We start from the raw sequence: 25114 nt of genomic DNA on the forward strand, positions 1-25114 counted from the left end.
GGTAGAAAAAAAAGTGGAGATAAAAGGGGAAATAAGGGCTGAGGGTGCCCTGAGATTTTCATTTTGAGGAAGATCCATAATATATAATTGTTAGACATTTCGCTTTGTAATATGTTAGTAATGATTATAATTGAAGAGTTGTATTTGTTAACTTTGTAAAGCTTTTTGCTCAATAAACAGATTTTTGCTAAAATAGGTAGGAAAAGTACACGTGTTCAATGCTTTGAAATATGTGGTTTCAATGCATTGTATGTACTCACCTGGAAGCATACATATATGTGTATGCTGTGGGGTAGAGATATGTGTATTCTGTGAGACGTGCCAGTTATAAAACACCATTGGAAATCCACGTATGGCCACATTCGCGTGTGTATACCTCCATGAACAGTTGTTTGAAAGTTATACTCCTTCGGGTAGATTTTTAAAAATTGCTCATTCGCGTACTTTTGTTTGCGCACCAGGCGCAAACAAAACTACGCTGGATTTTATAAGATACGCGCGTAGCCACGCGTATCTTATAAAATCCAGGATCGGCGCGCGCAAGGCTGCCGATTTTGGGCAGCCTGCGCGCGCCGAGCCACGCAGCCTGCCTCCGTTCCCTCCCCTCACCTTCCCCTCCCTTCCCCTACCTAACCCACCCCCCTGGCCCTGTCTAAACCCCCCCCCCTACCTTTATCCATGGATTTACGCCTGCCGGAGGCAGACGTAAATCCGCGTGTGCCAGTGGGCTGCTGGCGCGCCGAGACCCGATCCGGGGGCTGTTCCGGAGGGCGCGGCCACGCCCCCGGAACGCCCTCGGGCCTGCGCCACGCCCCCGGGCCCACCCCCCAAATGCCGCGCCACGCCCCCAAACGCGGCGTCACTCGGTGACGCCCCGACACGCCCCGGCACGCCCCTTTTCAGAAACCCCGGGACTTACGCGAGTCCCGGGGCTCTGCGCGCGCTGGCGGCCTATGCAAAATAGGCGCACCGGCGCGGGAGGGCCCTGCTCGCGTAAATCCGGCCGGATTTACGCGAGCAGGGGATTTAAAATCCGCCCCCTTGTGAATTTATTTGGAAATAAGTATAAATGCTAAACCAATGGCATATCATCACTATACTTTTGTTTAGTAGTGCTTCGCTGCTTCTGTGTCACATGGTCAATTAAACTGAAGAATGGGAATTAAAAAAAATCTTCCAAAGCACTGAAAGTTATAACATATGCTCTGTTTGGTATCTATCTGTTCTTCTGCTTCATTTATGTATATTAACTAGATTTTGAGCATTTAACTAACATTTATGTTTCACTGGGATTCTGAGAAATTTAAAATATCTGAAAATGCTGCAAATTTCTGAATCTTTTTTTAAAGCCCACTCTCATTTTTAGCCTCATAGACAATCTATATTTGTTTACTTTGAAGGTCATTATAGTTATTGATTTTATGATTTTCTGAAAGTATTCCTTATAAAAATTATCCAATGTACTTTTATTCAAGGATTATGTCCTAATTTTCTTTGGGTTATTTAGGGCCCTTAAAGTAGCATGTATTACTGAATTCTCTATAGAAAGGTCCCTTCTTCACAGTATGACTTTCTTTTGCTGTCATAAGCAATTACAAATGCACACTTTTGAAGAGATTCCAAATTTGAGGGGTATCACTTTAGATAGTAAATCACTGAGCCATCTTTTCCCCCAGGGCAGCTAAAAAGTACAACTGAGATTTATGAGTGTTCACTTTGAATTCTCATACCTGGAGAAAATTCCTCAGGGCAAAAGAAAGAAATGGTACATTTATTGCAAAGTTCTATATTGAACAACAGTATAGCAGTGATAGTAAATATCTTCAAATAGAAATATTGGGACCTGGTGCTATTTTTTTTAACATATTTTCTTGATTTGTTTTTATTAACCCAACTTCTGTAAACTATTTAAACTGCTTTCTGAAATTACTATAAAAATAAGAGCCAGGAACCTAGCAATGACAGCCCTCATCTCTAGGGCAAAGACAAGGACAATATATAGAGCTTAAACAATGATTGCCATATAAAAGCACTATGGTAGAAGTAGCCAACTCCAATCCTTAAGAGCCGCAAACAGACCTGGTGTTCAGGATATCCATAATGAATATGCATGAGATATATTTGCATATAATGAAGGCAGTGCATACAAATCTCTCACATGCATATTCATTGTGGATGGCCTGAAAACCAGACCTATTTGTGGCTCTTGAGGACTGGAGTTGGCCACCTCTGAATTATGGTATCCGTACTTGGCCTACTAAAGATGTAGGAATAAAAATCAGCACATAAGTTTTGAGTAATGTATTTTACTGGATTTTGGATATCTACAATTACTTTTTCTGCATGCAAAACAGAGACTGCAGTAACGTGGACTATTGAAAATTGTTCCCAAAGCGCACATATACCTTTATGTCCATGGATCTTGAAGTTAATTTTTGAAGAAAAAGAATGTGTGTACATAAGAACATAAGACATGCCATGCTGAGTCAGACCAATGGTTCATCTAGCCCAGCAGATTGAAACAGGAAACACTATATCTCCAACCAATTCTACAACATTAATAAAAATTCCTTCCCAACCCCAAATATTATGCTTGTCTTAGAATAACAAGATTAACACTTTTTTCCTAGCATGTAGCTATATCATACATTTTCATATTTATGGATTATTCCTGGAAGATGCTTCCAGAGATAGAAACTTCCTACCTTGTGTACAGGTATTTTGATTGTTTATTTGTTTCAGTTTTGTAGAGAAGTCCATATGCTCTGCTAGTTGTTGACTTGGAGGAATTATAGGAGGGCTGAACACATTTAACCAGTCTCTAAAAATCATGAGAGAAAAATTGTAAAAAATATATTAATGCATGACTAATCATGATCAAAGTTATGCTGCTTTATAAAGTCTCAGTAAGTAACAAAGCATCTAAATTAAGCCAAAAATTTAGAAGAAATATGATAAAAGAAGAAATGACTACTTACCTGATAATTTCCTTTCCTCTACGGAAGGCAGGCCAGTCCACACAAGTGGGTTATGCACCTCTACCAGCAGATGGAGACGGAGTAAAGCTGACTCACTGACGTCACGGACATATACCCCTGCTCTGACATCAGCCTGCCAGTAGTCTCTGTAAAAACCAAACTGTGGACAAACTGATTATACTTGACCAGACCACCACTCATGAGTCCAACCAATTAGGAACACTGAGTTCAGATAAACGAAATAACATGTACTAATCATAGGAACTGGTTATTTGGTTAAGGCACTTACTAGTCACCAAACGAATGAACCAAAATAACATTCTGCATCACTCAACTAAGGGATGAACTAAAAGCAAGTAGGCAGCCCAGAGCAGGTTGTGGAATGGGCCTGCCTTCCTTAGAGGAAAGGAAATGGTTAGGTAAGTAGTAATTTCTCCTTCCTCTAAGGAAGGCAGGCCAATCCATACAATTGGGATGTATCAGAGCTACGTCTGAAAAGGGCGAGAGGCTGCCCTTGGTCCTGTCAACACCGCACATGTGAAAGTCGCGTCCTCCTGGGCCTGAACGTCCAAGCGATAATGCTTGGAGAAAGTGTGTAAGGAGAACCACATCGCTGCTCGCAAATCTCAACAGGAGACAACAACCAAAGCTCCGCTCACAAAACCACTTGAGCTCTAGTGGAATATGCCCTAACCTATCTAGACAAGGGGACATCTTCATCCACATAGGCAGCTGTGATGATTTCTTTTACCTAATGGGCAATAGTTGCCTGTGTCGCCGGCTTCCCCTGTTTACCTCCACCATAGAGCACAAACAGAAAGTCAGACTTCCTGAAAGATTTAGTAGTCTTCAAGTATCGTACCAGGTGCCACCAGACATCCAAGGCATGCAACAGACGAAAATCACGCTCATCTCTATTTCTATCCAACATGGGCAGGGAAATAGTCTGATTTAAATGAAATTTCGAAACCACTTTTGGTGAAAAAGAAGGTACTATTCTAAGCTGTACCGCCCCCAGAGTTATTCGGAGGAATGGCTCATGGCAAGAAAAAGCTTGTAGCTCGGTGACCCATCGTGCTGAACAGACTGCCATGAGAAAAACTGTTTTCAAGGTGAGCAGCTGTAAAGAGAGACCACCACGCATAGTAGGACCTGCTAAAAAAAAACAAGACCAGACTCCGGTCCCAAAGAGGCACAGGTAGCCGCAAGAGAGAATGCAGATGCTTAACTCCCTTCAAAAACATGGATACATCAAGATGGGAAGACAATGCTTCCTCATTGACTCGCCCCCTATAACAACCAAGAGCTACTATCTGCACCTTTAGAGTATTAAGGGCCAAGCCTTTAAGTAAGCCCTCCTGTAAAAATTCCAATATCAGAAGAATTTCAGCTTTGAGAGAAGAACCTCACTCCTCACACCAGCTCACGAACACTCTCTAAACTCTAATGTAAGCTAGAGATATAGAAAATTTCCTGGCCCAGAGCACATTAGAAATCACTGCTGAAGAATAACCATGCTTCAGCAACCGAGCCCTCTCAAGGGCCAAACTGTAAGACAAATACGACCCAGATCATGTTGTAGTATGGGTCTCTGATGCAATAGATCCGTCCTGAGTGGCAGTCTGAGAGGACTGCCCACCAGAAGACTCTGAAGATCAGCATACCATTGCCTCCAGTGCTAATCCGGAGCTACCAGAAGTACAGTTGCGGTCTAACTCACAATCTTTCAAATTATCCTGCCTATCATCGACCATAGCAGGAAGGTATACAGCACCCCACTCTGCAGCCAGACCTGAATGAGAGCATTTAGCCCAGCGCACTCGTATCCTTTCTGTGAGTGAAGAACCTTGGCACCTTTGCCTTGTTAGAGGTCGCCAGCAAATACAGATAAGGGTGACCCCAGTGCACCACTATGAGTTGAAAGGCTTCATCTGCCAATTCCCAAACTCCTGAGTCTAACTCTTGCCTGCTGAGAAAATCAGACCTTACATTGTCCTTCCTGGCAATGTGGGAAGTGGATATGTGCTGAAGATGTTGTTCTGTCCATGCGATGAGCACATCTATTTCCACCAACAAATGTTGGCTTCTGGTTCTGCCTTGATGATTGATGTAGGCATTGCTTGACATTATCCTCACCTCTCGAGCTTCCAGCCATTTGGTGAACTGCAAGCATGTCAGACAAACTGCCTGCCCTTCTAACTGACTGCTGGTCCACTACAGCTCCTTGGCACTCCAGTGAACTTGTGCCATCGATTCCTGACAGTAAGCCCCCCAACCCAGAAGGCTTGCATCTATCATGGGAAACAACCAATATGATGTCTCCAAGGAAAACTTTTTCCTGAGATGATCCATTTGTAGCTACCACTGCAACTGGACTCTCACTTCCAATGGCAAGTGGAGTCTCACTCTGTACGTCTGTGACTGCGGATCCCACCAGGAGAGCAATGAGTGCTGAAGGGGCTGCATTTGCTCCCTTGCCCAAGGGACAATGTCCAATGTGTCTGCCATCGACCCCAGTACCTGCAATTACAACCACACTGTCGGGCGAAGAGCCCTTTTCAGGGACTGAACCTGAGAAATAAACTTCTGAATGCAATTCTCTGGCAGAAACATACTGCCCTACTCTGTTTCAAAGCACACGTCGAGATACTCCAGCGTTTGAGCCGGCTGTAAACTGCTCTTGGCCAAGTTCACCACCCAGTCTAGTTCCTGAAGTAAGATCACCTTGCGAGAAGCCAAGTGACTCTCTTCTGCACTTTTGGTTTGTATCAACCAGTCACCCAGATACCGGTGAATGAGAATTCTCTCCTTGCGCAGAGCCATCACTGCCACCACCATGACCTTGGAGAAGGTCCTGGGTGCAGTAGCAAGTCCAAAGGGTAGAGCCTGAAATTGATAATGACAGTCTAGAATGGCAAAGCACAGAAAATGCTGATTTTCCTGGCAAATGAGAATATGTAGATATGCCTCTGTCAGGTTGAGAGATGTGAGAAATTCCATTGTTTGCACCGCCATTATTATGGAATGTAGAGTTTCCATTTGGAAACGAGTCATACACAAATGTCTATAGACTCCCTTGAGATCCAGGATGGGCCAAAAAAACTCCTCCTCTTTCTAAGGAATGACAAAATAAATGGAATAGCGCCTCATATTTTCCTGCGATCTGGGAATAGGAACCAAGTCCAACAGACTCCTTAACATAGTCTCCACTGCCACTTTCTTCTATAGAAGGTTGCATGGAGAGATCATAAAGGCATCTGGAGGAATTCAGCGAAATTCCAGAGCATAACCATTCCTCACCACATTCAGGATCCACTGGTTCATCGAAATCTGGACCTACCTCTGATAACAGAGAGATAGATGCCCACCTATCTCCTGAACCAGCATATCTTCATTGGGAATATCGAGGTACTCTGGTCCCGGAGCCTGCATCCTTATGAGGCTTTTTAGACTCAAATCACTGAGATCTTTTGTAGGGACAAGACCGTTGAGTAGATGCTCCTCTGGGAATCCCTGGAGAAGCCCTTCGCCCCATAAGGACGTGAAGCCTCCTCTTGTCCTCTGGTAAATGAGGAACTTTAGACTCCCTCCAACTATTCACCATTTTCTCCATTTCTCTTCTGAATAAAAAGAACCCCTTAAAGGGTAATCTTGTAAGCTTGGACTTGGAAATAGTGACTTCCGAACAGTTTTGCAGCCACAACTGTCATTTAGCTGCTGTGATGGAAGCCACTCCTATAGTAGCTGTCCGCAACAAGCCACAGCCCGCATCAGCAAAGAATGCGGCCCCCGGTTCCATCACTGTTCCACCATCAAACCCCATTCCTTGCATCTCCTGAGAGAAATGCAAACCAGCCCGAGTCTCTAGGCAGCAAGAAGCAATACGCAAATTCTTTGCCATGGCTTCAAAGGCCTGCTTAAGGATAGCCTCAATCCTCCTATCCTGAGCATCTTTTAGAGCTGCCCCTCCTTCCACTGGAATGGTAGTCCACTTTGTAACAGTGCATACCAAGGCATCCACCTTAGGTAATCGCAGCTGATCCCTTGCCTTCAGATCCAAGGGGTACAATCCCAGTAAAACTCATCCCCCTTTAAAACTTGGCTCTGGGGTGCTAAACTCAAAGTCAATCAACTCTTGAATTGGATCTACGAGGGGAAAGAAATAAGATGCCTTGCATAATGTGACTAAAATGGGATCCTTCTTTTGCAAGCCCATAGTGTCACCCCCCCCCCCCCCCCCGATTCCACAGCTAGCATCTTCAGGGTCTGAGTCAACAAATCAGGTGGAATTTCTCCCTCCTCCAAAGCGGGCACCTCCCACTGGGCACCCCTGCAGAAAAGTCTGCAGGCCCTGGAAAAATTCCACTCAGGAAAAGGGGGATAGATCCAAACTGGGGCCCATAGACCCAAAAATGACACTCTCCGATCCTTCTGTTGGAGAGGTCTCTGTCATTGGGAACAAGGGGGGAGGGGACACAACCGCCATGCTGCCTTCCACCCCACTCCCCTTCTGAGGGAATGGCCCAACATTGGCAAAATCCAGAGTGAGCAAATCTCCTTGAGTATCTAGCAGCACTGACACAGGCGTAAAGAAAGTGAAGGCTGGATTGCCCTTATATGAAAGCTTCACAAATAGCTAGGCGCTTAGACCGCTTTGTCCCCGGTGCCATAGTCTTCCTGCACTGGATCCTGGGCGGTCTCTTGTGTGCCCACCAACAGTGTGCAGGAGTAGACATGCAAATATGCACACAAGTACTCCGTGTACCTACGCACCCAAAACTAGGTCACGGACAAACATTCAGATGTGCGCCCTTACATCAGTACACTGCCGCGCAGCAAGAATGTACACACATGCCTGAGTGCAGGAAAAACCTGCTGCGGCCTACCACGTGGATATTAGAACCGAGCCTGAGCAGTGGGGCTTAGCCAAAGGCTACTTAACCCACTGAGTTTGAGTCGCCTCCGCTCTACACTACCTCCCCAGAGAAGTGAGAGGGAAGGGCATAAGAGATACAGAGCAACCAAACATTGAGGGAAGAAGACCCGGGAAGGAAAAAAAGAGGGGGATTAAAACTTCCCTACTATTCTTTTTTTTTTTAACTTCAGCTCAGCCCTCCCTGGCTGAAAGCACAAATGGGTCACTGGCTTCACCACCAGCACTCCCTCACTGCTAGCCGCTTTTTATTTAAGTCAATGCCTGGCTAGGCACTCAGATTTAAAATGCTAAATTAAGCAAGGGACCAAATGGGTGTCATCTCTGGAGCTGAAGCAGTACTCTGAAATCTTTGATCTTCTTCTTATTTCTCTTTTTTTCTTTTTTTACTACAAACAATCCCCAGTAGGAAGATGCATGTCCACTGTCTGCTGGAGACAGAAAATATTGACGGGCTAATGTCTGGGCAGGGCTATATGTCCGTGATGTCTGCTGGTGGAGGTGCATAACCCACTTGGGTGGCTTGGCCTGCCTGAGTGCAGAGGAATCCATTATTGTTATTGTACTATTTATAAGGTTACACTATAAAGTACATGACCTTGTAAGTCCTCTCTATAATATGCTCCTTTCCAACCAATAGAGGACTAAAAATGCAATATACACTGATGTCCGGTATTTCTTAAATGAGCTAAACCATATTTTGGATATAGCTTCAATGATGAATATACCGTTTTTAATTTTTATAATTTACAATTTTTTTGTGATTTTTCATTTACTAATGTGCCCTATTTAATGTTATTTTTATAGTGTGAACTTTTCTTTCCATTAAAATCTTTTGTAACCCTCTCCTTCTTGATGACAATATTGTCTATAAAGAGCTCCCTCCTGCACGGTCACCCCAGTTGCGTCTGTTTGTCCAAAATGTTTTATACACTTATCTGGTTTCTGTGTAGGATATATTCATCTCAAGTTAAATTTATACTTCCATCGTGAAAATGGAGCCGTTGACAGAAACCAGATAAGTGTATAAAACATTTTGGACAAGGAGAGGGGTTACTACCCCTACTACCTCTAACTACTCAAGCTAGATATTTCACTTGGATGCAGCTCCATCACCGCTCTCTACATTAATGGTGGGGGTGGAAGGGAATTAGAACCAAGAGCTAAGAGAAACAGATAAGTATGAGAGAAGAAATGAGGGAAGCTTGCTGGGCAGACTGGATGGGCCATTTGGTCTTCTTCTGCCGTCATTTCTATGTTTCTATGTTTCTATGTTTCTAAAAGTTCACACTATAAAAATAACAATAAATGGGGCACATTAGTAAATGAAAAATCACAAAAAATTATAAAAATTAAAAATGGTATATTCATCATTGAAGCTATATCCAATATATGGTTTAGCTCATGTAAGAAATACTGGACATCACTATTTATAAGGTTGCCAAATAGCAGCAGATTATCAGGCAGGCTGATCCAGGGACTTGAAGTTCTGATTTCCTTATAAAGTTCCCTTAGAAAAGCAAGACAAGTCTCTGCATGCAGTGGGATAAAATCAGGATTGGATCAGTCTATCCTAGAAATCTGGAGCCAGTTGGTAACCCTAACTATTTAAGAAGTCCTCTTTCCAAAATTATAACCTGCAGAATTGATTAACATTTTCTGATTTCAACAAAGATAGATGGCACATTTTACTAATGCTACATGCATTCAAAAATAGAATATTATAATTGGCAGTCTTGCACAATCAAAAATGCCTACATTCAAACATCAAACTTATATAATTTTGTTACATCTAATACAATGGGTTCTCCATGTTTACGATAAGAACACATGAAAACAGAACCCAGGTCAAATTCTATTAAAATCGAGTTAAAATAAAAGAAAACAATAGGGTTGTCTTTGCCTAAAGCACAACTTCAGAAAGGAGGAGTGATGTTAGTTAAATGACAGCTGAACATGTATGCGCAGCCCTTTCAGGGATCCATAAAACAAATGTGGAATTGACCTAGTTTTCCCATTGAAAGTCATGTTTTTACCCAATACATTTCCTCTATAATAATCTTATAGTAAAAAGAAAACAAATTGCATTTAAATGTTAACTGAAAAATCAATTTAAAGATAGGTACTAGAAAAGTTCTAAAAGTACAGGAAACTAAATGATGTAAATTAGAAAGAGAAATTTCACTTATATCAAAAGCTGTAATTCATGTAATTAAAGACTTAATGGATGTGAAAGAAGCTAAATTAAAAGCAATTGATTTGAAAAGCAGTGTAATAATTTGTCATGTGTCACGTACAGGTATATGCATATATATATTATGTGTGACAACCTTTCAGGGAATCAGTATCAACTAAAATGAGATTTTTTAAAAAGTCTGATTATTGTCGCAGTCCTCCTTGTGGATGAATATCTTTATCCAATTACAATATAATGTGTAATTTCTTATCTGCAATCTATGTTCTCTGATGACAACAGCTCAATGAAGACACATACATGGGTAATGTGACCTGTATCATCACAGCTCTTGCAGAATTCTCCAGTTAATAAATCTGAGCATGCATGAGAAGAGACCCATATGACATTGAATCAACAGTCAGTCAGTTTAACACTTAGCAAAGATATTAGTGTGTTGGAGCTAGGGGAGAGTCCCTTGATTAATGAGTAGGTCCCCAGACAATCAATGAATAAATAGTCCTCTTCTGCTTTTTTTCATAAAACACTTCATTCTTTCTCCTAACTGGGAGTCAATGCAATGCTATTTTCTCTTCATAGCATGCCATAATTACAGTCAAAAAAACACAAAGTCTAAAACCTTCCCGAGTTATCACCTACACCATACATAACAGTCCCCTCTTCAAAAATTATACAACCACATTCAGGCTATCTAGTGTAAGAACTCACAACCTGATTAGGTAAACCACAAAACTTACTTCACATTTTATATACCTTTGGGGTAGCCTTCTATAGCAGTTTTTTCTTCCTGGCTCTCTCTTTCTCTGCCTTGTGCTGTTTTAGTAATAGCTTCAGTAATTGAAACTACTTAGAGCTGGGTGGTATGGAGTCTAGTCTATTTATATTCTGCTTTTTCAGGGACTTCAAAGTGGATTACATTCAAGTACTGTAGGAATTTCACTATCCCTAAAGGATTTACAATTATAGGGGTAATTTTCAAAAGGATTTACATGTGTAAATGTAACTAATATTGCAGCAATTTTCAAAAGCCATTTATCCACATAAAGTGCACTTATGCACGTAAATGCTATAGACAATTCAATAGTATATATTGTAGCAATTTTCAAAGCCCACTTACTCAGGTAAAGTGCATTTACATGTGTAAAACCCATTTTAAGTGTGTAAATGCTTTTAAAAATCAGGACCTACATTTGTACTTGAGGAATGGACGGTGAAATAACTCATCCAACATCATAAGGAGAAGCAGTGGTATTTGAACCTTGGCATGCAGCCTGTTACTCTAACCACTAGTCTACTCCTCCACTCTATCAATTGAACTTGCCTTTTTCCAAAGATTTTAGAGTCTTAGCAAACTACTCCCCCCCTCCCAAATCATGTTGAAAATCTGGGTCTTTCTCTCATGGGTAATTCTCAGTTTCACAGGATAGAAAAAAAACATATTTCACTTTGAACTGTCTCAGTCCATTTATATCTTGTGTTATAAGTGAACTGCTGTTTTTTCTGCAATTGTCAAAAAATCCTGGAAGATATCAGATCTAGCATTTTGATATTTTAGCTGTTCTTGTTTACAAGTAGCCTCCATTATTTGTACTTTATTGCTGAACAACAATCAACTTTGATCTACCATTTCTGACAGGTACAGGAGCAAGGGCATTATGGGTCCTATCCAACTTAATGTTGCCATTTTCACTGGAGAGGTTCACAACCAATGGCAACCATTCAGAGAAGAATTGCACTGGATTTGCATCTTCAGTTTCTTCTGAGAATTCTACATTTCTTAGATTATTGCACCAACTCCAGTTTTCAACGTTGTCATTTTTCTCCAGGACAGACTTTTGGCCCCGTTCAAGTCCTTCAATCTTCTGTCTCACCATAGTTAAGGAGCTTTCATGCTCCCCAATCCACTGTTCAGCTTCATCTACTCTGGTCACTATTTCACTGATAGTGGAAACAAGTTGGATGACCTTGTCCACCATTATTTCTAACTGGGAATCAACTATGTTGTGGATTTTTCATGTCAGTTTATCTATAACATCTTTGATAATTTGCCATTGTTTCTCTCTTGTTTGAAGAATGCTTCTCACTTGCATCCAGCTTCTCCAATATGTTTTTTCTCTGTTTTCTTCAGTATCGAGCATTTAGCCACTTCTTTTGACATTTTATTCCTTGAAATAGGCAGCCTAGATATTCACATAAAATTATTTTAAACAAAGCAAGCATGGAAGCAAGATTAAGTTGTGCTCACTTCTAAAAACATCTTGTGACCATCAAATCCGTCTGAAGTTTAACAAAAATGTAGCATGCCTATATTCATTCTACTGAATATCAGAATGTTAAGCAATATGGATACCAATGTGTCTACTTCATCCTTCATCTCATACTGACACACAAAAAAAAACAACATTCTGCAGAAATTTTCTTTAGGACACAACTAGTTTATCTCCTTAGTACAGAATAAACTAATCAAGTATTTTCCGATTAATTAGAAACATTCTCTTTCTTTCTGCTATCAAGGCCTCCAGCCCTAATCAATATAATGAACATGCAAGGACCTAGCTACAGTTTTCTTGATAAGGAATGCTAAACAAAATTGCCTCTGACATTGGGAATTTGATTAGTTAAAACTTCAGGAGTTTTGATACATTTATAATGAAATGCTAATATTAGATATCTGCATTATATTTTATGAGGTACATCCTATGGGGGCAGAATCTTGTTACTTTGCATTTACATTTTTTCATCTTTTGCAACAGAGCTATCAAAAGAAGAATGAGAGATGGAAGGTTGCATTCATGATAATGAGATGACCGAGTTAGGTTATTATTTTCTCCAGGATGTTTTTAGAGTGTGTGAGTTGATTTTATTGGGATGGCTGGGGAATTATATAAGATAACAATAGTAGGAATAATATACCTCCATCTTTCAAAATTATCATTCACCTGTGAAAAATATTTTTTATTTCATTTAGATGACCTCACACTGGGCATCATTGGGAATGCTAGTTAGCAGAATTCATTTCCTCTGCCAATATTTTAATCATTGGTCATAAAATGCAGTTTTTTTATGCTTAGTGCAACATGCTTTCAAAGTATGTGATTATCAAAAATCAAATTTCTCTGAATTCATCAAGAATAATTATCATTCCATTTCTGGTTGTTTATATTAAGCTACTTAGCTGTCGGAGAAACACTTTAAGACCCAGCGCGTTCAGAGGCTTTTTCCAAAACTGCCCGACACGGTCTATCTTTCGGCTGAAACCTTCATCATGGGGCCATATATATATCTGTTGATGTTTCTGTTGCGGTTCTGGCCGCGAGCACCGCGGCCAGGCCCTTACCTCCAGGCTCCCGGACCTGCTCCAGTTTCCATAGGCCTGGGTTGCGGCCTGTTTGACTGCGTCCCCGCTGGGGCTGCGCCGCTACGAGGTCTCGCTTGGATGCCCGGCTCCTAGGTGCGCGCGCCACTTGGGCGCTTTTCTAGGCCGTTTCCCGCCAGTGGTGACTCCACCCAACTCCTGACGTCAGACGCAGAGGCCTTCATAAGCCGGCCGCGGTCATCCAGTCTTTGCCTTGCAACGGGTTAGCCTCCCGGTTTCCTGTTGCGCTGTGCCCCGGAGTGACTCGCCTTGCTTCATCGCTCCATTCCTGCCTCAGTACCTGAATCCTGCTACAGTTCCTGCCTGGTTCCAGTACCCGAATCCTGCTACAGTTCCTGCCTGGTTCCAGTACCCAAATCCTGCCACAGTTCCTGCCTGGTTCCAGTACCCGAGCCCAGTTACAGTATCACTACTGTCCTAGTCTGGTTCCAGTTACCTGTCCTGATCCACAACCCGCCTAAGTCCCAGCGGCCGGGCCCCTACAGGCTCCTCCCGGGGGGGGGGGGGGGGGGGCTTCGGCTTCCAAGGGTGAAGTCACCTAAGTCCCAGCAGTTGGGCTCCTACGGGCTCCTCCAGGGGGAGCACCAGCTTCCAGGGTGAAGAGCATCTACGTCCTGCCTGAACATCTGCCTCCCGGCCTGCTATTCATTAGAGACATTGACCACCTTTCCCAGTCTCCAGCAGGTCGGCCCAAGGGTCCACTAAACAGAGACTCCCATAACAGTTTTGGCGGCAAATTCATCGGCTATCTGGTAATGTTTTTCATACCCTGGTAAACGTTCCACTGAATATATCCGGCTAATGATGCCGGGGTAATTTTAGGACAGTTATTTTTTTTTGAACAGACTTACTAAAGCTAAGTTTATCTGGCTAATGTTGAATATTGGGACTAGCTGGATACATTTTAGCCACCAGGAATGCTATTCTACCCTGCCTCATTTTATTCATCTAAATTTTAGTTAGGGAAAAATTACCTGAACAAAATTTAGCAGGAGATCTGGGGAAACTTTTCACTTCTGGCTTTTGTTTGGGTAAATCTAAAAGTTAATTAGATAAAGCTTTTGAATATAGACCTCCAAGAAACCAGGCTAGTTCAATGGCTATGCAGCACTATTTAAGAGATCTGGGTTTGATTCTGGATCACAATTTCTATTCCTTGGGCTTACTAGGGCAGGGGATGCTTCATTCACAGCCTAACAGGGTAAGCTAAATTAAAAGGAGCTATAGAAAGAACAACAAATACAGTACTTATATTCAGAAAGTAAAAGAAAGGAGAAAAGGAATTGATAGGATTTTCAACGAGGTGGCTGTTAAAGTAATGGCAAAATGATTAGCATTCAAACAGGCCAATACAGTAAAGAGTGCTAAGCTGAGCGCACTGTTTAACCCGTGGTTGAATGTATGTTTTGGATGCTCGTGCACTACCCCTTATACAATAAGGGGTTTGGCGAGTCCAAAACGTGCGTCCAAACTCCTATGAAAATAATAGCGCTCATCACATGCAAATGCATGTTGATGAGGTTATTAGCTATTCACCCCAGATAAAGAAAAAAACGTGCGCTTGATCCGCACATTTTACGCTTAGAAATTAATGGCTGCCCATGAGCAGGTGTTAATTTCTCAGCAGCACAAAAAAAGTGTACAGAAAAGCAGAAAATACTACTTTTCTCTACATCCTCCAACTTAATATCGTGGCAATATTAAGTTGGAGGAACCAAAAGGTTTAAAAAAAAAAAAAAAAAGGCGTGCTGACAGTCAGGTTTGGAAAATGGATGCTCAAACATTTTCCAAACCCGCTGACAACCCCCTCTCTTGGGCATCTGCTGCTAAGGAGGTGCTAGGGGCATGCTGTTGTCCCTAGTGCCTCCTTTCTAGTGTGATCCCTCATTTAAATACCTTATCATGTGCCCAGGAGAGGTGGCTCGGCGAACATTATGAAAGCGAGCACTCAACACTGAGTGTCCGTTTTCCGCATGACCTTACTGTATCGCCCTATTAATGAATTAGGGATCTCAGAAAGAGGAGCACAGGGAAGAAGCTAAAGCTGAAAAAGGCAGGAAAAGTAGTCAGAATAGCACGCATATAAGCAGAAGAAAAGATAACTAAGGAGGTGAACCAAAGTGACACGACATTTTTCAGGAAATAAGAGTGAAAAGAGGAAGACCAGATGCGGGATGGTAAGACTGAGAAGAGAAAATGTGAAATTTGTGGTACAGGATTGGAAAAAAAGCAGAAATACAAAACAAATATTTCTATTCAGTATTCACTGAAGAGATTGGAGAAGGACCGCTGATCATTGCCAAGTGTATGTAGATGCCAAGCCATTTAAGGAAGAGAGTGTGTTTGTGTAACAAGCAAAACAGTTGACAAAGCCATGGGGCCAGATGTAATACCTCCTAGGATATCAAGGAAGCTCAGAGATGATCTGGTTGGTCCACTGAAGGACCTGTTCAATAGATCTTTGGAGATTGGAGTGGCTGGGTGGATCTTTTTCTGCTTTATAAAACTGGTAATATGAAGGAAGTTGGAAAGTACAGGCCAATTAGTCTGACTTCCATGGTGGAAAAATTAATGGAGACATTTCTTAAGGAAAGAAGAGTGAAACATCTTGTTTCCAATAGGTTGCAGGATCTGAGGTAGCATGGTTTTATCAGAAGAAAATCATATCAGATGAATCTGAATGATTTCTTCTATTAGGTGAAAAGATTTAGACAGTAATTTTTAAACAGCTGCGTGGGTGTACAAGTATGTGTGTGTGCCGGCTCATGCCAATGGACGTAGCCATTTTATAACATATGCATGTATATGCATGCATGGTATAAAATAGGCTGTATGCGTGTACATGTGCACACAATTTTATACAGTTGTGTGCATGTGCCTCTACCATGTAAGTGGGGGGATTTTAGTAGACATGCGCACCAGCGTAATTACCAGTTTCCACAGTTTGTTCTCAGCTCACCCAGGTAAAGGACAAGACTTCCTAACCCCCCTAGTTAACTAGTCTACCTTTCATCCTGTTAGTCCTAACCCTTAAAACCCAGCTAACCTCTTTAGTATTTTTTTTGTTTCAGGACTTACATGCCATCTATAGCAGAAGTAAAATTACATGGTAGGGGACACCGGCATGCGCTTGTGTGCGAAAATACACACAGTTTTCATTGAGAAATCTAGGAATGCCCATGCCACGCCCATGCCCAGCCCTTTTGCAAATAATTTTTTGCGTGCATACCAGGAGATAAGCGCGTACTCACACGCTTTTTAAAATCTGCGTGGTGCACACCGCCCCAACTTATGCACGTATCTCCCAACTTTGGTGCTTTGCTTTATATGGGAAGTTCCTGAAAAGGTGGATTATAAATTTTGAAAATTAAATTAAACACTTCCTGCATAGGATGCTCATAAAAAATGTGAGTATCCAAAGGGTTGAACCTATGATGGAGCATTGTGGTAAATGGAGAAAGTTGGTGAGTGGAGGGCTTTAGGGATTGATTATGGAACCAATTCTGATCAATATCTTTGTGAGCAATACTAAAGTTTGCCATTTGGGGGATGACACTAAGATCTGCAACTGAGTGAACTGGTCTTAGGGAGCAAAAGGTATGAGAATTGAACTAAGAAAGAAGTGGTCGACTGCTAGGTAGCTAAGCCTCAAGAGTAAAATATTGATGCCCACCAATGAGGAAAGAGACCCTAGGGTGATTATTTCCAATCTAAGGTAGTGAAACAGTGTGATGAGGCTGTGGTCCTGTTACGGTCGTGGACCCTTGGGCCAGCTGAGACAGTAGATGGTATGCTGTGGAGGGCCACAGCGAGCGTCACAGCCGGGAGGCGGCACGGAAGAGACTTGGGAGAGGCTTCATCACTGGAAGTCCGAGGTCCCCCCAGGAGGAGCCCGTAGGGACCCGGACCTCTTGGACTTAGGTAGGACCCTATGCGACCAAGGATCCAGGCTGCGGCCAAGGAGATGGACAAAGGACGGCGGGGCCCAGGTAGCTAAAGAGTCTTCACCTTCGGAAGCCCGCGGCTCCCCCGGGAGAAGCTCGTGAGAGCCCGAGCCGCTGGGACTTAGGAGAATCTTCTGGGCCAGCAAGTACCAGATACCTGAGGTGAGGGAAGAAATCGAAGTCAGAGTCCAAGAGCAAGGCCGGGTTAGAAGTCAGAGATCCAAACCAAAGCCAGGGACGAAAGCAGAATACGGAGTCGTGCTTCGGAGCCGGGTCAGAAGCCAGAAGTCAATACCAAAATCAGGAGCTGAAGCTGAAGATGTAATCAGAAGACGAAGCCGAGTCAGATGCCAGAAGTCAATACCAAAATCAGGAGCTGAAGCTGAAGATGTAATCAGAAGACGAAGCCAAGTCAGATGCCAGAAGTCAGAAGTCAATACCAGAACCAGGAGCGGAAGCCGAAGGCGTAGTCAAGAGCAAGCCAGGTCAGGAGCCAGAAACAGGATGATCAGGACACACTGCAGCAACTAATAACTCAGGGAAGCTGAGGAACCTCGTTGCAAGGCCCCATCCTGATGGAGCTGCAGGGTTTAAATACCCTGCAGTGTCTGACATCATCCGGGGCGTCCCCTCTGGTTTTCCCGCACTGGCCCCTTTAAGAGTTCAGCCCCTGGGCGCGTGCGCGCCTACGGGGCGGGGCCAAGCGCGTCAGGCCGGTGGCGTCTCCCTCGCACAGGGAGAGCCGCAGCAGGCTGAGAATCAGGCCTACGTGGCCTAGGAGGCATCCATGCGGGCCGGGCCGACTCGGAGGTAAGAGGAGGGACCGGGGCACAGCCCGATCCTGTAACAGGTCCAGAGGGATGCTAAGGTGCATAGAAAGAAATATAACTAGTAGAAAAAAGGAAGAGATTTCTGTCATTGTACAAGTCTTTTGTGAGACCTATTCTGGAGTACTGTGTGCAGTTCTGCAGGTCATACCTCCAGAAAAGCATAGAATGGAGGTGATTCAGAGGACTACCAAAATGGTGTAGGGTCTGTATCAAAAGCCCTGAGGTGAGACTTAAGATTTAAATATGTATATATTAGAGGAGAGGAGAGAGGGGAGATATGATAGAGATATTCATAGCGCTATTTATGGGGGGAAGTGAGAGTACCTGTAACAGTCACCAATGTATGGGTTAAGTGAAGTAAGGGGTACCTATAATTTAGAAACTTTGGAGCTCCTAACCCTAAAATAAAAAAAGGCAAGAAAAGTATTATATTACACTCCAAGATTATTATTGTACTTTAAAAATACCATTAAATCAGCACAAACCAACACTTATCATTTCCTGCACATTTTTCACGGTGAGCCACATTGACTATGAGTAATCTGTTAATCTGTTCTTTGCCTTGCAATTCATCAAAGTGACAGATTCATTCCATCCCTAATACATAATATCTTCATTTACTGTATGCCTTACTGGAACTTTCTTTTTTTTGCTTGCACTGAGATTTAGAAAATCAGAAGCAAATTTATAAAATGCTATGAACATTTACTTGAACTTATTTCCATGATCCAGACTACTACAGCGAAACCAGAAAATACAGAGCTCCAGGATTTCTGATGGAAATGAAGAGACTTCCTTCAGCACAAGAAATTTAAATCATTAAGGAGTAGATAATCAAACTACCTGCATTTCAGAAAAATCCTGCAGGTTTTACACACAGGGTTTGCCAAAATAATCAACGCAAAAACGATACGAGTAGTATTGACTTGATAATTGCTCCATAAAAAGCACTGAATTTTTGTGGAGGTACATTTTTAAGGCAAACTTACATAGGTAGTTTTGATTATTCAAAACATCCCCTCTATTTCTCCCGACCAAATACATGTGCATATTGGTGCATGAGTGAGGATATGCTAGAATTTTTAATCTTACGCGCACTTATGTGTGTATGTTTTAAAATGCACCAACTGTGCATAAGTATGTCAATGGCGCCTGGAAAGGTAGCTAGTGGAGCCTCTGACCATAGATGTTCCCGCCTCTTTTTGGACGAAGTCCATGGTGCCCAGAAAGGTAGCTAGCGGGGTCTCCGAGCATGGATGTTCCCACCTCTTTTCGAACGAACGTCCATGGCTTCGGGCGTCCGTTTGAAGTCTCCTGGAAAGAAGCGTCCATGAGTGCATCTCTTACCTGTTCAGAGTAAAGGGATGCCAATGTTTTAGATATTGATCTTCCGATTGATATCAAAAGCACCAGGCAAACCAGTCTGTATGATCCTGACCCGACCCAAATACAAAAGGGACAGTCTTACTCCGAGCAGTGATTTATATACACATCCAAGGCAGGATTATGATGCGGCGATGTCGTCACTGTGGGGGAGCAATAATATTTGGCAAGATCTATGAAAACCTTTGAAATCATAACATTTGGAATTGAAAACTCCTATTCGCTAGAAATATGACACATATTGAAGTTCGACGCTTTGTCCAGCGCACCCAGGATACTGTATAGACGTCTTATACAGTAAAATCAGTAGCGTTATGGATGCTGTTTTTCCGAGCTCCGCACATGCTTTTGGTGCTGCTTTGATTAGCGTCTTATTAGAATACAGAATCGCATGTATAAAAAAACGAGTTGTGCACGCGATAAAGGAGCGGACGTGGGAGACATCCGCACATTTTTTACCGCGTTGGTACTGTATTGGCCTGTTTAAGAGGTTACTTGAGCACAGCTAGCACTCATGTGTCTTCAATAGGACCATGTTGGCTTTTACGTACCTATGTCAGCAAATTTTAAAACATGCTCACGAGAAGCACATTCCCAGTTTTCCAATTAGTCCACTAGTTTGTCCAATTAACAGCAAGGTATTTCAGACTTCTCTGGTTCTTCATCCTGCACACTGCCCAGTTGATTTGGAGCCCTCACCATGTCCTATAAGCCCTAAAACCTGAGATCTACAGATTTGCTCCTCATCAGGAGCAGCAGTACAGTTATGCAGATATCTAGCGTATGTGCATAAGTCCTGGCCCGACCCTGGAATGCCCATGCCCCGCCCCTTTCCAGCCCTCTTATTCCTTATGCACGCAGGGGACATAAGCACATAATGTGGCATATTCAGCTGCTTATCCAGCTAGTTTTAGCCAGATAACTTCTTATCCATATATCAAAGAGGCATTTCGGGACGTTCTGGGGAGGGGCTGAGATATACGGTTAACCCAGCCAAATATCGGGTATATCCGGCTACGTTAGCTGGATAACTTCTGACCTGCTGTAGAGCAGTTCCAAAGTTGTGCGGCCCTGTATAGCTGGATAAGGTGCCACTTAACCAAACATCCTGAAAAGATATCTAGCTAAGTAGTGCTGTCATCGCCTACTAAACTAAAGGCAAAAATAAGCTGCCTAACAAAGGATAATAGAAGTCAGCCCTTGTATCCCAACTCCCCGCCCCCACTGCATAAACTTTTTAAAACAATAGTGAATTGCCCGGTATTGTGGAACAGGCAACGTTCCGATTTTACCATAAAAACCACATCAGCCTGCCTCCTCACTTACCCCCCACCCACTCACAAGGAAGAGGTGTTGCTCCTGCACCCCCTTCTCCCTGCCCCTCCCCATCTCTGCCAACACCTTTTTTGAACAAGCCGGGAGTGAGAGATCCTCTGCCCCACTCCTGGTGCCTCCAGCGCTGCTCTGATAGAGGCAGCGCTAGAAGCATTCATCTTTTCAAGATATCCGGCCAAATAAGGCCGCATAACTAAAAAACCTACCTGGCTATATTAAAAAATAACCAGGTAGGTTTTTTAAGTTATCCGGCTAAATATAACTGGATAACTTTAGATTTATAGATTCAGCAGGACGTTTCTCCTGCTGAATATATGGGACAAGTTATTCGGCTAACCTTAGCTGGATAACTTTTCCACTAGCCAACCTACTAAATATGGACCTCATTACTTCTATTATATGCAAATCTATCTCATGCACATTCAATAGAGATATCCTGAAAATCCATGTGCATTGGTGTCCATGGGGAGTGGAAATTGCCTACCCCTGAAATTGTTCTCCCTGTTTAAGGAGATAGTTTTCATTGTCATAAGGAGCAAAACTGTAAATTTGAAACCCATATACTTTGAATTTTCTCAATAGACAAGATAACTGTGCAAAAGCATGGAAAGAATGATGCTGAGAGCAAAAGTTAGCAGTTAGAGGTAGAAAGAGGAGAAACAATATTCTCTGATCAAAACTGTCATACTAATTACAACCTTTTAGATTTGAATTTCAGATTTAATTACTTGCCTTTTCAAATCCAAGCTCAAGATGAGTTACATATAGATACAATAAGTATTTCCCTGTCCCAGAGGGCTTATAATCTAAATTTGTACCTGAGGCAATGGAGGGTGAAGTGACTTGCTAAAAGCCACAAGGAGCATCCTGTTGCGCTGCAGGTGGACCCTTGGCCAGGCACAGGATTGGTACAGCCCTCTGAGGGATCCCAGAGGGCGCCTGCTGCCAGGAGGCGGAGCACACAAGGAGTCAGAGGCAAGCCAGAACTTCACCAATAACGGTCTGGGGGCTCCTCGGATTGAGCCCTTGGATTCCCAGGCTGCCTGGGCTTAGGTGGGCCTCTGGGGGTCTTTTGGAGAGATGGTGGAGAGGTGTGCCCACAAGGAGCTGACAGTGAAAAGATGAACTAGACTGGAACAGAGAGTACTGGAGACCACGGGTACGAGGCAGGAACTGAAGGTCCTCCGGGCAGGGTAGGTAGCGCCTAGTGGTCTAGCTCGAGGAAGGCCACAGACAGTGTCAAGGCAGGTGGGCCTGGTGGTCTCAGGAGAAGCAAAGAGAGTGTCAGAATGGAGCGCAATGGTCAAAGCCAGGGTATCTGTCCGAGGATGGTCAACCAAAGCAAGGGTCAGTTCCAGGTATCAGTCCAAGCGTGGTCAGAGGCAAGCAGAGGTAAGTTCCAGGTATCGGTCCAAGCGTGGTCAAAGGCAACAGAGGTTAGTTCCAGGTATTGGTCCAAGCGTGGTCAGAGGCAAGCAGAGGTCAGTTCCAGGTATTGGTCCAAGCGTGGTCAGAAGCTAGGGATGTGAATCGTGTGCCCTATCGTCTTAACGATTGAAATCATCTGGCAGGAGAAGAAAATCGTGTTTGGCATGATTTTTTAGTTAAAAATCGTTAAAAATCGTTTTTTCCGATTAGTGCACACTAACTGAAAATGATACAATTTGACACTTTTCAGGTCAGTTAAGGTCAGTTTAGGAATGAATATGTATTCCTATTGGCTGCCCTCTTATTTATTCATGTTACCAAGGTTCCCACTGACAGTATATGGGGGATGGGAAATGGAAACGGTAGCTTGACAAAACAAGTAATGTGATCAGTCAATGTGACTAGAACTTGTGCCCTAACCCTAATACCAGGGGTGTTGTGATCTTCCTGCACACAGTGCCCTAACCCTGGCACCAGGGGTGTTGTGATCTTCATGTACACAGTGCCCTATCCCTATTAATACCAGGAGTGTTGTGATCTTCCTGCACACAGTGCCCTAACCCTGATACCAGGGGTGTTTTGATCTTCCTGCACACAGTGCCCTATCCCTATTAATACCAGGAGTGTTGTGATCTTCCTGCACACAGTGCCCTAGCTGGAGTCAGTGTGTGCAGTAAAGGAGATCTACCTTGTCCCCAAGCTGGAATCAATGTGTGCAGTACCTGCCTTTTCCACAGCTGGAGTCAGTGTGTGCAGTAAAGGAGACCTGCCTTGTCCCCAAGCTGGAGTCAGTGTGTGCAGAAAAGGTGACCTGCCTTTTCCCCAAGCTGGAATCAATGTGTGCAGTAAAGGAGACCTGCCTTTTCCACAGCTGGAGTCAGTGTGTGCAGTAAAGGAGACCTGCCTTTTCCACAGCTGGAGTCAGTGTGTGCAGTAAAGGAGACCTGTGCACACATAATGCAATGCACAGGAAGCAATGATGTGACTGCTGGAGTGGTGCACTGCCTGCCTACCTAGGCTTGAATATATTAATGCTGCAGTACTAATAAAAATAAATTATAATTCTGCTAAAATGCCACTAGCCTCACCAGTTACACTAGGCTAGTAGCCTAGTCAGACATTCACCACCACCTAATAATAATTAATTATTAATTCAGTGATATAATAAATAATTTAAAAAAAATTGAGTAGGTTAATATAATAGATGACTGTAGTAGATTGAATAAAGATCTGATGTTTCTGCTCTCCTCACACCAAACAAAAGCAACACACAAGCAGAGAAGCCCTTCTTATAAAGCTGAGCTAGTGAGTTAAGTAGGAGGAAAAGTAAACATACTGGTGGCCAGTGTGGCTACTTAAAAAATACACTTACCAACAATCAATTACAACATATATTTGAACTGTGTAGTTCCAGCCAGGACCACCTTTCTAAAATGCACAGTGATTGGCAAATTCAACATGCACTAGCATTTCATGTGCCTGCTATCAAAAATAATAAACAAACAAGTTCTAGTCACATGAGTGATGATCATCACATTACTTTTTTTGTCAAGCTTCCAACTGTTTCCATTTCACATCCCCCCAACCATTACCTCAGTGGGAACCTTGGTAACATCAATAGATAAGAGCACAGCCAGCCAATAGGAATACATATTCATTCCTAAGTGACCTTTACTGACCTGGGAAGTGTCAACACTTTGTTTCATTTTCTGTTGGTGTTCGTGAGTTTCCAGTTCCATTTCCCATCCCTCCAACCATCACCTCAGTGGGAACCTTGGTAACATCAATAGATAAGAGGGCAGCCAGCCAATAGGAATACATATTCATTCCTAACTGACCTTCACTGACCTGGAAAGTGTCAATTTGTATCATTTTCTGTTAGTGCGCACTAACTCCCGTTAGTGCACACTAACACGATTTAACGATTTTTAACGATAAATCGTTAGAATTTCTATTGTATTGTGTTCTATAACGATTTAAGACGATATTAACATTATCGGACGATAATTTTAATCGTTGAAAAACGATTCACATCCCTATCAGAAGCAAGCAGAGGTCAGTACCGGGTATCAATCCGAGAAGGTACAAACTGGGTTGCAGAATGTGGAACAAATTCAGGAACGAAGGAATACAGGAACAGGTGCTGGAACACAGGAAGGACTACAGGAACACAGGAGCAACGCAGGAAAACTGGAATGAGAACAGGAACAGATGCGGGAACACTGGAACAAGCACAGGAACTCGGGAACACTGGAACAAGTACAGGAACGCAGGAACGAGGATGGCAACTAGCTCACACAATGTGACGACCCATTTGCCAAGGCAAGGAATGGAGGGCTGAGCCCGGCGTTTTGCTCCTCGCTACGCTGGACCATTCCAATCCTCCGACGTCTTGGCAACATCACTTACAGTCTGAAGCTACCACCCGGACTAAACATCCACAACGCCTTTCACGTTTCACTCTTGAAACCTCTCATACTCAGTGAATTCTCTTCCAAGACTCAGGAACCACCTGCCATCAACGCAGAAGATGACCTAGAATTTAAGGTCGAAGAGATTCTTGATGTCCGAAGATGAGGCAAAACACTTGAATATCTTCTTTCTTGGGAAGGTTTCAGCCCCGAAGAGAACTCTTGGGAGCCTCAGGCTAACATCCTTGATAAAGAGATGCTCCGTCAATTTCATCTCTCGCATCCTTGAAGCCTAAACCTGG

General features: G+C 43.1%; 1 protein-coding gene across 2 annotated transcripts in view; it reads right to left on the reverse strand.

Annotated features, from left to right (window-relative positions):
* C4H3orf67 (chromosome 4 C3orf67 homolog) overlaps positions 1-25114 on the reverse strand; it is a 479946-nt gene that overhangs the window by 20922 nt on the left and 433910 nt on the right. For both annotated transcript variants that reach the window (XM_029600997.1, XM_029600998.1), the window contains one exon: positions 2706-2821. In XM_029600997.1, coding sequence (XP_029456857.1) covers positions 2706-2821 — 116 coding nt within the window. The remainder of the gene's footprint in view (positions 1-2705; positions 2822-25114) is intronic.

The sequence above is a fragment of the Rhinatrema bivittatum genome, chromosome 4 (assembly GCF_901001135.1).
Source record: "Rhinatrema bivittatum chromosome 4, aRhiBiv1.1, whole genome shotgun sequence".
Classification (NCBI taxonomy): Eukaryota; Metazoa; Chordata; class Amphibia; order Gymnophiona; family Rhinatrematidae; genus Rhinatrema; species Rhinatrema bivittatum.